Source organism: Melospiza georgiana, chromosome 6, assembly GCF_028018845.1.
Source record: "Melospiza georgiana isolate bMelGeo1 chromosome 6, bMelGeo1.pri, whole genome shotgun sequence".
NCBI lineage: Eukaryota > Metazoa > Chordata > Aves > Passeriformes > Passerellidae > Melospiza > Melospiza georgiana.
In genome coordinates this window covers 1876038-1891590 of record NC_080435.1, presented here as the reverse complement: position 1 = coordinate 1891590, position 15553 = coordinate 1876038, and the positions used below count along the sequence as shown (strand labels likewise).

Here is a 15553-nt window from a genome sequence, read left to right as displayed (position 1 = left end):
TTGGTGCTGGCTCTGGGATTTTGTTTCCTACCAAGCCCTAGGCGACTCTTGCAGCAATAAAAATACTCTCACTGATCTAGTTATTCTGCCAGGCTTATTAATAAAGCAAAGTTTAGGAGATTTGTGGTTTGCATTTAACTTCCTCTGTGTTTCTTCGAAGTGTAGAACTGGTGACTCTCTTCCACCCTCAAACTGTGCAGAGAGATGCCCTGTAGAGCTCCATTGGAATTATCAGTGATTTAAAGCAGAGATGTCTGATCTGCTTTGGGCTGATGGAGAACAAAACTGAAATGACTTCAGAGAAGTCAGACAGGAACTAAAAGTGCAGCCTTGTGGCCTGTGAGTTAGCTCTTGGGGTTCCTCCTCAAATCAACATGAATTCTGTAATGTCACTCAGGTCCAGACGCTAGCTCAAGGTGTTTTGTCCAGATATGAGAAGGAGGTTCATGGACATCCACAACTTTTCTGACAAAACTTACTCTCATACTTTGACATGTGAAGATGATGGTATAGCATTTGAAAGCATCTCTGTTCTCATTGCCTTTTCTGGAAGAGTGAAGTAGCCTGGCTGCAAAAGGGAGCCAAATAAATTAACCTCTCTTTTTGTAATACAGCTCAAGTAGTAGAATGAAGAAAATAGCACCAAAAGGATGTACTTCAGGATACGGGGCCCTTTTCCAAATAAAACCACTCTTATTCCAAAAAAAAGCCAAAAAAACCCACAAAAAACCCAAAAACATCACAAAAAAAACCACCACCTTTTTTTCTTCTCAGGGGATTAATAATAAAAAGCAATAAAAGGTGCTTAATTACTTACTCTTCTTTTTTCCAAGCTTCCAAATCTGGAAGGAAACCAGGCCATTTTGAAAAAAGAGATCCCAGACTTTCACAATACATGCATCTGTCCAAAGGGCCATTGCCATAAAAGTATTTACAGCTGTGCTGTTATCCTGCTCCATTCCACAGTCCCAGTGGAGAACAAGGCCAAAGCACAGCAGTGGAAGGCTTGGCAGCTGTTGAGCAATGCTTTTTCCAAGGAAAGATTCTGCCACGCTATTTGTGGTCTGGTGAACTCAAATGAGAGCAGGTTAGTAGTGAAAGCCCAGCTTTGAGACAATGAAGAACAATCCTGTTGTCATTTGGAGTAATCTTTATTTTGAAATCCCATGCATGGCATAAGTAGTAAAGCCTTTCTGAATTTTTGCTGTGCTGTGATTCAGTATTAAGTGAGTTCTTCCTTCTGTGGTTCCCCAGCAGCTTAAAATGGCATGACTGCTGTGGTCCACTCCACCCTCCTGCTTGGCCCTTGTGTGCCCAATTTTTTTTGTAGAGGCTTGTTAAAATTCTGCTGAACTGCCTCCATGCACTACTGAGCAGAAGACCAGCCTTAAGAGAGTAAACAATTTTCTTTGCTGGGTCAGTGAGTTGAATTGGCTCCAGGACCACATCTGGGAGAGGGAGGGAAGACTTTCCTTGTGGTAGCACTGAGCTTTGGGATACATTCATTTTTGAGTAACCTCAGACTTCTATTTAGAGAGTGATAGAGGGGTTATCAGGTTGTACAAAGGAAAGGGTTTACTTGGTCTGCTATTCAAACACTGGGAAACACATTCATTAGCACTCGAGCAAACTTGTCTTCCTGGTTGCTACCATTTACTCTTCAAACAGTAGTTTTGTGTCAGCTTCTGCACGTTCAGGTGAGATTCAGCTCTTTGATTCAGCTATCTAAGTCTGTGCCACACAGAGGTGTCTGAGATGTTTTATATCTGCTCCTTGTGCTTTGATCATGAAACTTTTCAGACTAGTTCACATGGTACAACCACAAAAAATGTGTTGTCATCTGTTGTGGTGAAATTAATTTCTCTCACGTGAGAGATACTTTTGTCTTGACTAGTTGAAGTCAGAAGGTGCTTTCAAAAAAGAGTTTTGTTTAGCCTGCATAGTACTGGCTGTATTGTACTTTGGGCCTCCGTCTGTCCTGCACTTCAGACTCGGATTGTTATTCCAGTGGTGGTGCATGGTATCACTAATTACAGAGTGACTGTGATTTCATTTTTGAGATGGCTGCAGTGGTGCTTCTGCCAGAGGCTCTCAAGTAGTGGGAGTTTGGGGCTGTGCTAGACAGTAGTGTCACTAAGTAATGGTTATTACCTGTATCCTTTCTAGGACCTGGGCTTCTGCTGAGGTGGGTGATGATATCCTCATTCAGAAAGTATTTACTCCCCCATGTATGTGATGGGGGGAAAGGTGGGATGATCACAGGAAAAGGAGGTCTGCTTAGCAGTTAGTCAGGGATAATGGAGGCAGCGGGACAGACACCACCGGGATGTGATTTATGTGCCTGAGGAGCTCAGCAGGCTCTGCTTCAGTGTCTAAGCGTTGGTGGGGATGGAGTGGATCAGAGTGCTTGAAGAACGGTTCTTTTTTTCTCCCAAGCACCTCTCTAGAGACAAGATCATCTGGAATGCTGTTCTCTGTTCTTCATGTTAGTATGTGCTATCTAATACCACTGGAAGTCTTCAGCAATTTGGGCACTTAGCATGCTTAAAAATCGCTTTCAAGGTATTCTAAGCCAAATAGAAAATGAGAAGCCTCTCCAGAACATCAGATGTGCTGGAGCTGTGAAATGACTCTCAGATTCCCTCTGCTACAGAAACATCCTGCATCTTCTTTGGGTATTTAGAGGTGCAAATGCTTGTGCTCCACAGGGACATGGGATGGAGAGATGAGAACTTAATGAGCGTTTGTCATGGTACTTTACAGCACTGATTTGGTTGGGAACTGTTGTTTGGTTTGTGGGAAGATTACTGACTGCTTTTTTTTTTTTTCCCTTTCCTTTTCTGTGTTTTAGACATTTACAGCATGGTGTAATTCTCACCTCCGCAAGGCTGGGACGCAGATTGAGAACATAGAGGAAGATTTCAGGGATGGTCTTAAACTCATGTTACTTCTGGAAGTCATTTCAGGTGAGAGAGGTTCTGTGTGGTGCTGCCCGTGCAGGATGCTGATTGCAAGGGCTGTAATGCTGCAGTTTTTGCTGGAATGGAAGAACAGCTGCTTCCTGATTCAGAACAAATTTCTCCCTACAAATATATGTCTCCAGCACTGGCCATTTTGGAATGTGCTCCAAAGCTGCCTATTGCATTCCTGCTCTGGCTTCCTGGCTTTTCTCTGCCTGTCAGGAATGCACAGCCTCCTGTGAAGATCCAGGCAGTGGCTCTTACTGCTTGGCAGGGCTGATGAAGCAGCTCTGGGAAGTGTGGGAATGCTGCACTAGGAAATCATGGCAGTGGGAGTATGATAGAAGTTACTGGAAGAAGGGAGTCAAACCAGTAAATCTTCTGTGTCATTCAGTTTCAGCCATGACTCAAGTTTTTCCATTCTAGTTTCAATCTGATTTTAATGCTCAAACCTTCATGGGGAAAAAAAAATCCCAAAGAAAAGCAAAATCTCTCTGAAATAAAAGCAGGGGCATGAACAAGTTAGGTCAGATTTGTTTTTATTCTGTGTCACAATTGTCCCATTACTAGACAGATATCTCCCAGGGATTATTTCATGTAAGCAGTAATCCCTTTTGATGTGCTCATGAAATAAATACCTTAGTAAAGTGTTGTAGGAGGGATTGAAGGAGGGCAAGACTGTATTTATCAAACTGGGATTGTTCACCCCAGCTCACAGACTTTGTTTTGATGGCTTTTGAGCCAGTTACAGCAATCCAGTGACTTGAATTCCTGACCTTGGTATATTTTTCAATTAAAGGACCATGATAGTAGCACTCAGACAGCTTGTCCTATGTCCCTTTTCTTTCCTTACCTTCCCTTTTTCCATTTTATGTAAAGATTCTGTCAGTTTATTGTCAGTGTTTTTCAAGAAGTTATGAATATAGAATGAAATCTCAGGGAGTTTGCCCGTGCTGGTGGTTTGGAGGGATCTGAGTCTGAAACACTATCAAAACTATGCAGTGTGCACATTGTTTCTGCAGTGCTCATAAGAAATGAGGTAGCAGAGTCCTGTTAGTGTATTTTCTGTATTTATGTTCCCTCAGAGAGGACCCTGGGGCAGATGGGCCTTGAGGGCTGAGCTTCTGATGGCTGGATTGGAAGGTAGGGGAGAGAAGGATGTGTAGGAGAAGGCTGATGAGGCTTGGTGCTAAAGCAGGGATCTTGTATCTCCTGCTGCTTCATTTCCTTGCATCATCTTCCACTCTTCCTCTGCTGTTGTCCCTTTGGTAGCTCACTGGCAAGGCCTGTCAGATCCACCTCTGTCTGAGAAGAAGCCAGTGGCTTCCAATTGCAGTGTCACGGGCATGGCATGTCCCTGTGCACAGTGGCTCTGTGCCTGCAGCTGCATGACCAGGGGGCACAGGTGTGGGGGACAGCTGGGGACTGCATCCCACCAGAGGCCGTGGTCCTTCACACTCTTAAGGCTGAGCATCCTCTCCCTAGAGGCAGCAGAAGCTACAGTGCAGCTCTCCTAAGTCCAGTGGCAAAAAAAGAGAAACATAGCGCACGTTTTCCTCATTTCACTTCCATCACTGCAGCTCCCTTATCCATTGTGAGCCCCCCTGCTCATGCAGAGCCTCCTTCCAGCTGCCAGCTCCTCCAGCAACCCCTTCAGTCCATAGCTGGGGCAGTAGCAGCCCATATGGGGAGCAGTGTATGAGGGTCAGGAGTCCCCTGATGTTTGGCAAGGGCTCACCTGTACGTTTTTGCCATGACCACTCATCATCTGCCAAAATGGTGAGTCTCTGGGTGGCTGTTAGCCCTCCAGTTCCAGCTTCTGGCCTTTCCTTTCAGCTCTTGGCTCACACTTTCCTCTTCACATATTTTGGGGGACTGCTGATGGGAATTTGGCATGGGCAGGGTTACTCTGTGTCCGGCTGATCTCCTCTAACCCTGAGTAGGAGGCTGTGAGAGCTTTCAGCCGTGAGAGTGCTGGGTCAGCTTGGCTGAGAGCTATGTGGAGCTGAGTGCCTGCTCCACCTGGCTGGGAGCACTACCTCCCTCCCTGCCTCCCTGTGCCCTGCTGCAGGGTGCCTGCTGCACTCTGCCATGGCAGGAGGGATGCAGCCTTAGCAGGGAAGCTTCCTGAGACCCTGGGCTGGAAGAGGGACTGCACTGGGACTGTGGGAAACCTGTTTCAGGGAGGGACATCCTCACAGGTGTCCTTGGAACCATATTGGTGCCAGGCATCTGGGGCAGGTAGGAAGCAGTTTTCCCATCCAGTGCAGTTTCCCAAAGTATGGGAAGCAATGATGGTCTGAGTGCTTCAGTTTTACTCAGTGTGGTACCTGCTGGTGGTGAGCTGTGCTGCTGACAGGTCCCCTTTCAGCCCCACAAGAGCCCTTTGTTCCCAGTCACTGTACAGCAGGGGAAGTTCATGGACTGTGCTGGGACTTGTTCATTGCAGGTCCTCTCTGATCGGCCTCTGTGGTTGAAGTAACAGCTGCAACCCCCTGCCCCAAAGGATACACTTTCATTTTTTCACCATGTATGTTTCCTTCCCCTGATAAAGCCATTTTAAAAATAATACAGGACTGGAAAAGGCTGAATTTACATTTAGTGCTTTTAAAATGAAGTTGTAAGGTGCTTTTTTTTCCCCGTTCAAACAGACAGAGTCACTAATTGAAATTTTCCCTAAACAAATTTGCAGGGAACAACTTCTATGCCAATACATCCTTGCATTGCTTGGCTTTTACAGCACAGCCTTGGGCTACTACATGAGAATCAGAATGGAAGCAAATAGTAGACCATTTTGCTTTTGTCAGCTAGGAGAAGTACTGAGAAATAAAGCCAGTGATGCCAATAGCTCAAAGTAGAACATATTCTAGCCAGCTTCCTTTTAACACTCCACATCATTAGTAATGTATGGCATGGAACCAAATGATGCTTTTTTCTGGAAATCTAAGTCTCTAATGAAGTCCAAGTCTGAAGGAAATGGTCATTGGGTTTTGAAAGCTAAAAAAGTTCACAGAGAAAGGATTAGAATCTGAGAAGGTTTGCCATCACCATCAGTGGCTTGAGGATCTCATGGCTGTCAGGGGGAGCAATCCTGCTCTGCCCAGCCCCAGGGAGGGCAGGTCAGATGCTCTCCACTGCACTGGCATTGCACATGGGCCACGAGGTGAATTGGATCAGCTTGCTGTCCCAGCTGAAACCTAATCACTTGTCTTTATTTTTCTTTTTGCAAGGCTAGTTTACAGTCACATTGAACTGAAGGAAGTTTTAGCTGGCTCAACCCATCTGTTGACATTTGGCTGCATAAGACTGCTTAAGTTTATTGTAAAATTACACATGAGAATGTCATTGTGAAACTGTTGCAAATAACTGTCACAAAAATGCTTCGGCTTTTTTTCAGAATGACTAGCATTATCCAAGTGGAAAAATAAAGCAGTCTACTGTGGCATGTACTTGAGGTTCCATTAAAGCAAAAGAATTCAGGTTTTCTTTTAATCCTAGGAAGGAGGCAGTACCATAAAATACATCTTTTAACTTAAATTGTCAGACATCAGTGTTTTCTTTTAAAAATGAATCTAGTTTTATGCTTTAGTGTGAGAGGTAATGGCACCAGTTTACAGTAACCACTGAAACACTTTTAAGGGATTGTAATTTCCAGACATTTTTCCTTTAGATGGCATTGTTATGGAGATAGTATTCTCTTCTCTGCTTTAGCTTTTCTTCACACCTGTGTTAGGAAACAAGCCAAGTGCTTTTCTTTCTCACACTTAAACCTCAAAAAAAGTGTTTGAGTCAGCTTACATTGACTTAAAAATTCAGTTCAAGATGTAGCAGGAGACTTTTGGAACTGAATAGGTCAAGTGGCTTGCCTAGACTTGCCCATTTGATCTCCTTTTAATTATACCTTTTTTAAGTACAAAACCAGCTTAGGTTTTCTTTAGATTGTTTTTGTATTCTGGAGCTTGTGATCTGGAAGTGGATGTTCACTTCTAATGTTGTCATATACAGGTGGTTTCTGAAATCCCATCTAATTATATTCCTGTTAGAGGTTTCTTTGGAAGGTCCACCTGTCCAAGCTTTAATTTGCTTGCTCTGAATGTTTGGGTTATTGTTAATAAGAGCAGACTGTAGTTACAAGCAGTCTATCAAGAAGGACATGACTGCACTTAATGTACCTCTTTCAAATAAATAAGGTTGGAAAGTGCTTTTCCAAATTTACCAGTTTTGTTGCAGTCAGGAGCTGAGTGTTATCCTAAGACTGATTTCTGTCAGAGATTAACCTGTTCTAGGCTGCTTCCTTCTTTGTGCCTCAGTATAAACATTTAAAATGCACTTGTGTAAAAGACCTAGTATGGAGTTAGAAATACATCTGACTTAAAGAAAAGGAGCTGATGTGACAGTCCTTACAGTTTTAAAGCCACTTTGCCAAAGAAGTAATTTTATTTCCTGCCACAGGCGGTTTTGGCCATTCAGTGGAGAGACTAGAGAGGTAGGAGAGCTTAATCTTGGCTGGGGGAAAGAAAAGGCAAGGCACAAGATCTCCCTCATGGCTGACTGTAGGTAGTTCCAAGGAGAGATTTGCTGTGTAAGTTGGGTGTTGCAAATGCTGGAGGAGAGCTCCTCACCTGTCTTTGTAGGGGGAGAGTTTGTGCTCTTTCCAGGCCTCGTTATCTGTGGCCAGAGGAGGTTGGTTCCATTGCCAAGCCCAGTGGAGATTTAACAGATTTTTTTCCTTTCTGATGCAAACGTCCTCTGAAAAGGACAGGTTCTGTGTTACTTCCCTGGGATGCATCAAACAGATGCTTTTCTGTCTGATTTTTTCTGGGGGTGCTTAAAATGGTGAGTGTGGCTGTCCTGAAGGGATGCAGGGAAGTCTCTCTGCCACACCACAGGAAACATGCACCAGGGAAGAGCAGGTTCAGAATTGTTTTCTAATACTATTTTTTTGCCTCTTTTCTTACTAGGAGAACGTCTGGCGAAGCCTGAAAGAGGCAAAATGCGAGTGCACAAAATATCCAATGTGAACAAGGCCTTGGATTTCATTGCCAGCAAAGGAGTCAAGCTAGTATCCATTGGAGCAGAAGGTAAAGGAACCATCTGATTTTTCTGAGCCCAAGCTGTGCCTAGCCCTTGTCTTTCTTTCATAGCAGCATGTCATTTCCCTTTGCACCTCCCTAGCCCTACTGTGTTCTTGCAGAATAAACAATTGAGTTAAAAATGGGATATAGTAGGCTTTTACTCTGGATTTAAATCTGGTCTTCACGCCAGGCTGCCAAACCTGATTTCCATTTGGGATTATTGGTCAGGTCATCCTGCTTTTCTCCTGGCTCTCATGAGTTAAGGAAGACTTTGAGCAATGGCAGAAACAAATTAATTGAGATATTTCTTTCTCCAATTAAGAAAACTCTGAATTGAAGCATAGCAACTATTCGTATTTAGCTTGTTTCAGAGCTGCTGGAGAAGGATCTCTTGCTGGAGGACATTGCATGGGTCAAAGCCAAGTGCAGTCCCCAAGATAGGACAAGGACCCCTGAGGTTCCAGTTTTCTTGGCTTCCAGGCTTCTTGTTGTGCACCCTACGTAGCTGGATGCTCTGGCTGGAAACCTTTATGACTGTGTAGAGACCAGTGTGGGCAGCATCTGGGATGCCCTCAAGAACTTGCAGACCATGCAGAAGCCAGGCAGCTGTGTAGGATTTTTGTCTTTTTAGCAGAGGTGGTGGATGTTTCACAGATACGTCACCCAAGTTCCAGAAGGGCTTACAGGTTTTCATGACACTTTTCTCTGTTCTGGATCTGTTTTGTAAGTTCTTCCTATGGATTCAGGTTGTCATTGTTGCTGTGGAGATACTCTGCTTCTGAGATATTTCTAGGTTTGTCTTTACAGTGACCATGGAGAATGAGGGAGGTTTGTTATCTCCACCTCGCAGATGGAAGTACTTGGTTTCTCTAGGGAAACTCATGACACAGCCAGGAAATGAGCCCATGATACAGTTCTGGATGTGTATTCCTTCTTTGGGAGAGTCCTGGGGCTGCAGGGCTGAGCTCTGCCTGTTCTCAGCTCATGAGGTCACTGCAGTTTTGGCATGCTGTCCCCAGTTCTGAATTTTCAAACATTCTCTTGGGGCATCTCCAAGACCTGCACCCATCCTATGGTTCATTTGTTCCATGTCAGATCAGGCAGATTACCTCAGCCACTGCAGGTGCTTATGTTTGCCTTACCAAAACCTTTATCTCAGCACACTCAGCTTTAACTTATGGAGACTTTGGAATAACTTGGAACTAATGTCAGGGACATTGCAGATGCCTCTTCACTGTCTTTGGTACTGAAGAGCAAAATACAAGGGGTCAATGGCTGAATTATACTGATTTTTGCATGCAAAACTTTCCTTCAAATTTCTCAGCTTTTTCAGCAGTAGAAACCTGAGGCTGTTGTTGGCTGTGAGTATGGTTTATGGAACACAAATACACATCTGAGGTCATTTTGTGCCTTTACAAAAGGACTGATGCATGCAGTGTCTGATACAATAGTCCATATCTGTATTGGACCCTTTTGAGACTAGAAAACTGGAAGCTGGATCTGCACCTAGAGGTGGTCTACCTTAAATGGCTCCTTAAAATTTTCCAGAGTATAGGTAACCCTATCTTTCTTTCTTCCTAAATCCCCTCCCCTCTTTTTTCTCCCGTTCTCCCTGGCACTTGTTTCTTTTCATCTTCTTCTGAGGGATTTATTTTTTTCATCTCCTGAGTCCTGTTCCTGAGTCAGCTGTGACTGCATCTCACAGCACTTAGAAGTCATTTGCAAGTCAAGTGATCTGTGACCAAAGATCACCAGGGCCCACTTACTCAGTATGGACTGAGAGCAGTTACCCTGTTCAGAAACAGGCTGTGAAGTGCCATTTTGTGACAGAAGTATGATCCACATCAATCTGAATAGTGATCTTGAACTCCCCTGCCAAATGTTCCTGGCTTTCCTTTGTCCTGGTGCCTATGCAGCTATACGGACAATACACGTGGCTTTCTTTAAACTACCAGAGGTGGCAAGGCACTGCAGTTTAGCCTAAGGTCAGTTCTGATTTTTATACAGAGTGCTTGGGCCTGTGCTGTGATGCCTCTCAGGCCATGTGAGTGTGGTCACAGCATGGATTTGCCCACCCCATTGCCTGCCCTTGCACACAGAGCAAGGGCCACTCTGCTTGTCACCAAGGAGCACAGCCTGCTGCAGGGACTTCTGCCCAGCCTGTCAGGGGCTTGCTGGGCAGTGAACTGCACATCAGCTGTAAAAATGGAATTCACTTTGGACAGCACGGAAGTTTATTCTGTCTATGAAAGGGATTATGAACCTTTCTGAAGCATGAATTTTAGGGACTTGCTTGAGACTTTTAAAAGCCATCATGTAGCAGCAAGGTAGAAGGTCTGCCAGCCAATGAGCTGGTAATAATTCTGCACCAAGCAGTGAGCTGTAGACGCTGTGGTCGGGTTGGACTGATGTAGAAGGTTTTCTAGGGAGCTTTTCTCCCAGAGAAGCAAACCAGCATGCAGCAGCAGCGTGGTGGTACTGGCTGAGGGAGCACACTCCTTACCTCCATCTCTGTGTGTCTGCTGGGCAGCACGGTCCTGTGTGAAGGGTCTGCAGTCCAGCTGTAGGTCTCTGTACATATTGGCCATCAATGTCCTGGTTTTTGGGGGGTTTTGGTTTTGCTTTGTTTTAATCTAAGCATTTTGTTAGCCAGAATCAAAGTATGTGTGTAGAATCAAAGTATGTTGTGGCATACAGCAGACCTGTGTAATCTGGATCAAGGAAGACTCTAGCCAAATGGTTTTCATCTGCTTTTAAATCTCACTGTCATCTGACACCTCAGGAGCCTTCTTTTGCTGTAATAGATTCCATATTCATGTCAAATGCTCCTGGGCTTTAACAAGCTGAATAGGTCAAGTATGTCACCCTAGGACTGGTTTATTTTTACTAAAATCTACATAGAAAGTTGCTCTTTTCTTAAACAGATCTTGCTTACTTGAACATACAAATAACTTTGGGTGAACTGACCCCTATTCTCACCTGCACAAGTAAAAGGAGAAGTAAAGCTGAGGGATTTCAGTGACTGCAAAAGTCCCAACTGAGTAAAACACCTACTGAAGCACCAGGCAGTGCAAGGATACATTTATTTCACTGTTAAAAAAAAGGGGAAGATAGGGTCTCCCTAAGTCAGTGAGTGAAGCGTAGCATTTATTTGTCCTGTCCACTCTGTTAGAGACTTGAGAGCTACACCCTCACTAACAATGCCAGCTGTCTGCCCTAAATCTGACAGGACCATCAGGAGCAACATGCTTTCTGAAGACAGGGACATGGATAGTTGTCTGCTGTGTTTGGCTTTTGTTTGACAAACAAAATGCAGAGCAGCCCTTTTTGTTGTCACCATCGTTGTTCTAGGTCTCCAGTTCCCAGATCATAATGCTACCCTGCCAGTTGTTCATGCCCTGCAACTTCTCTCCATGGGGTAACCAAAGGCTCTGCTCTCATGGGCAGCTCAGAAGTATCTAGGAGGGGATAACAGTTTCTGTGTTGCTGATTCTGCTTCTAACTGTCCGTGGCAGGAAAGGAAACTTAATAATTTTTGCATTTTTCAAAATGAGTTCATGCATTTAAAAGAGGTGGTGGCATTTCAAAAGGCATGTCTCTGTGGCCAACAGTCCTGTAGTTCTTGCCTGCTTGGTACTTGGTGCAGTGATAGGAGCTGGGTGAAAGCATATTCACTGGTGCAAAAAATTTCCCTCTAGTGGATGCAGATGCCTCACCAGCTTTAGCCAGCAATTGATCAACCCTCAAGTTGAATGTAAATCACATTGATAACATGTGCTTGTGCTGCTGTTCCCGCAACAGCTGCTGGTGCTGAAGTGCACACAGTGCTTGCAGAGGCCCTGCCTAGAAAGAGCACTTGGAAAGCAGAGTCAGGCTTTTAGAAAATACTGTCTGATTACAAGCCTTTTATATGTGAACTGCTCTCACATTACTGAGTCTTCCTTATATAGTGTTGTATTCAACTTTTTAACAATCCTTGTGGAGTTTCTTTTTCTTCATCACCAGGAAGCAGAAAGCTCCATGCAAACCTGTTTTGCAGCCGTGTTTTTTGCTTTTGTTTCTTGGCCTATCCTACTATACTAGAAAGAGACTGGCAGCAGATGCAGGGTGGTGAATTCTGAAGGAAAAGGAGGTTGGCAGTAGGGAGTGCTGGGATGGAAGACCAAGTGAGTGAGGGCTGAAGAGCACAGAGTCTTGTGATCAGTCGGGTTGACTTTGTAACCAGTTTTCCAGGAGAGGATTTTTAGCACTAGAAATGAAAAATGCTTGCCTGCTTCTAATAAATAATAACCATTTTGTCAAGTCTATTTCAAAGAGCAACAACAAAAAAAAAAAAAAAAAAAAAGATAGAGGATTGTGTAGCTTTATAAATGTGTATCCTGGGATGGATCACTCGCTAATCTCACTGACACCAGTATCTGCTTGGTACATGGTGGCACTGTGTAAAGTAAAATGACATGTAGAAATGAAGTGGTAGAAACATTCTGGATTTCCTCCACAGCAGCTTTGTTTGGGTGCACTGCTAAAGAATAATCAGATATGGGAACAGGGAGCACATCTTTCTTTTTAAATGGGTTGTGCTGTGAAGAGCACTGGGAAAGAAGGGATGCTTCCACCTTAATTCCACCAGCTGACTTTAGAATTTTAGAATGTGACCAGAACGTAGTGCTGAGTTCTTACACTATGTTAGCAACTTTACACTGTCGATTTTATATAAGTGTCTGGACCTTTATTTCCAATTTAAATCCTTGGAGCAGTAACATTAATTACCTGTTTCAGCTCACTGATTGATTTATTACTATTCATGAAGCATTTTCAGCATTAAAGTATTGTCATCAGATTTTAATCAAGCCCATTAAAGAGCTCCATTTAGTTTCAGGTCTTAAATATATCCTAGAAGAGTCCTGCCAACTGTTGGGGGTTTTACAAGCACTGGGTTTTTTGATTTTTGAAGATCCCAGTGATTATCAATCACATTAACAAAACAAACAAGCTGAAAATACAGATACTTTCTTGCATATTTTAGCTGCAGTATCTCAGGTATTTGTAAAAATAGCGAGGATTCTCCTTCTTGATTGCAGTGCTTTACTGGAGTGATGAAGAATACAAAAAGTACAGAACTGAATACACTTGCCATCGTCTGACATTTTCTTGCATCAGCCTAGCAGACAACCCCCTGACCTCAAAATGTCTGTAAAAAATTAATTTGTGTGAAAACCATCAACAGGCAAACACAGTTTTTTCATGCCAGCAAAATAACTGCATGTTTTTTGTACTGAACTGAAAAGTTATTGGCTGTTTAATTTTGGGCAAACTGATGACCCAATAAAAGATCTTAGTGTACTCTGAAGTTTAGAAAGGAGCAGAGACAGACTTTTACTGCAGTAGAACGAGGTAGCATGTCTTGCTTTCTGTCTTCTGCTTCTGTAAATCACTAATTCAGATGTATGTCAAAGGACAGTAGAGCTTATAATTCTGATTTACACTGGAAGTTGCATGACATGTATCTCTAAATCACAAGTTTTCAGGAATTTGGACACAATTTCTGAAAATCTGTTTTTGGGGTGTGTACTGCTGGTATGTTGGTTTTGAATACAATGAGGTTCACATTTTGAATTTTTTTTCATAAGAAGAAAAGCAATTTTTTAACAGCTTAAAAGGAAAGATTAAAATATAGTTACTTTTGTGGCGTTATCCAGACAGGCATCAATTGCCTATACCACAAGTTGTACTTGCCCCAGAGCCCAATTCCTGCTGGGCAGCTTTGTGAAAGAAGTGGCATGGAGGAGTCTACAGTAGTACAAAAATGGTTTTTGAATTATTCTACCTCCAAACATTTTCTTACTGAAAATACTCTTGTAACTTGTCGTTTATTTGTGAAAGATCCTGCCATACAGGGACCTGTCAGAGAATGAGTAGGAGAAAACAGCTCAGCTGGTTTCACTATCCAAAAATGTGAAGGCTGTAAATTCTGTAACTGTGTGTGGGTATATATATATATATATATCTGTGGAATTTTTGTAGATGTTGAGGATCAGTACTTGAGACCCATCTGCTCACTGTTTGGCTCTAGTCCATACATGATGGAAGCTTCTTTCTGGGCCAGCATTGCCCCAAGCACTTGTTGTTCTCAGGACCTTGATCCTTCATCCTAAACAGATCATAGCTCACACAGTTGCCTTGTAAAGCCTCCAAGTTGTTGACCCTTGCTGATTTATGCTGTGGAATCTAATGAGCAGTAAAGCACAGTCTGCTCACAGTCATGGTTTATGTTATGTTCTGTGCTGACTGGTCAGCACGAGTCCTTGGTTCTTCTTCCACCAGGACGTGTGGACATTGAGAAATTGTCCTTTGGCAATTACATGACTGAAAGAAGTCCTGTACAGGAAGTCTGATGTATTTAGGCTTGTTTGAAATCAAAATGTTTATGGTGTATGGTTTTCTTGGTCGTATCTTGTTCACAGGACAAAACCAGCTGTCAGAGCTCATCTGCTCTGGGAAGTGTCACTGGTTCTTCTGGTATGTTTATGCTGGGGCAGTTCTATAGGTGACTTGGAGTAGATACGGGATAAGAGAAGTAAGGCTTTTCCTTTTCCCGGTTTGGCTTCTCTGACTTCTAAGTAGTACTAATTATACCTGGAGGAAGGTGCTTTTAGGCCTGTGTGGGGAATTACACTGATCTAAATCAGTGCTTATTCCCAATCTTTAGTATCACCTGTGTCTGTTTTGCTCTCAGTATTGTCCTGCAAAATCTGATTATGGGTTACTGTACCTATCAGCAGAACATCTGGGAAGGCAGGAAAAAAGAGTTTTTAGCAGGAATTCCATTCCTTCCATATGCAAAAGGGAATGTTCCCCAGTGCTCCTTTTTTACAAGGATTTGCAGTTGCAACTTTGTCTATTTCTTCTCTTTCTACCTTTTTTTTTTCCCCCACAGAAATTGTGGATGGCAATGTTAAAATGACCCTTGGAATGATTTGGACCATCATCCTTCGTTTTGCCATTCAGGATATCTCAGTTGAAGGTAAATTTTAGTTCTTTCCTGACACTGTTCAGTAGTGGAAAACTGGAGTAACTAAATGGCATTGCCACTTAAATGGCCCAAAATGCCCTCTTAAGTAAGTCACTAAAGGATCCTTGGCAGCTACCCTTCCCAAGCTGCCCTGACATCTCATGAACATTTATGGCCAAGCTCAAGCACACTGAGATGAGTTTTTCAGATGCTTCTCCTACAAGAGATTTCAAGGGTAGCTCAAAAGGATGACTGAGCCTGAAAATAAACTTATCACTTAAGAGTCCTACAAGACTCTCCAGTTCCAAAAAGCTATCTCCTTGTTACTGAACTTCATTAAGAAGATAATAGTAACAAAACTATCCTAGTAGACTTTACCAAACAAGAAATTCTCTGACAAGTGAAATTTAATAAAGCACAATTTAGTGCAGTCCCTACCAAAGAGGATTTGGTGATGGCTTTCTAGCATATGCTCCAGAGACTTCTGTTTTCTAAGAAAATTAGTT

At 43.1% G+C, this 15553-nt stretch overlaps 1 protein-coding gene across 5 annotated transcripts in view; it reads left to right on the top strand.

Moving 5' to 3' along the window:
* ACTN1 (actinin alpha 1) overlaps positions 1–15553 on the top strand; it is an 85297-nt gene that overhangs the window by 37249 nt on the left and 32495 nt on the right. For all 5 annotated transcript variants that reach the window (XM_058025483.1, XM_058025482.1, XM_058025484.1 and 2 more), the window contains exons 2-4: positions 2852–2966; positions 7922–8041; positions 14973–15059. In XM_058025483.1, the coding sequence (XP_057881466.1) occupies positions 2852–2966; positions 7922–8041; positions 14973–15059 (322 nt within the window). The remainder of the gene's footprint in view (positions 1–2851; positions 2967–7921; positions 8042–14972; positions 15060–15553) is intronic.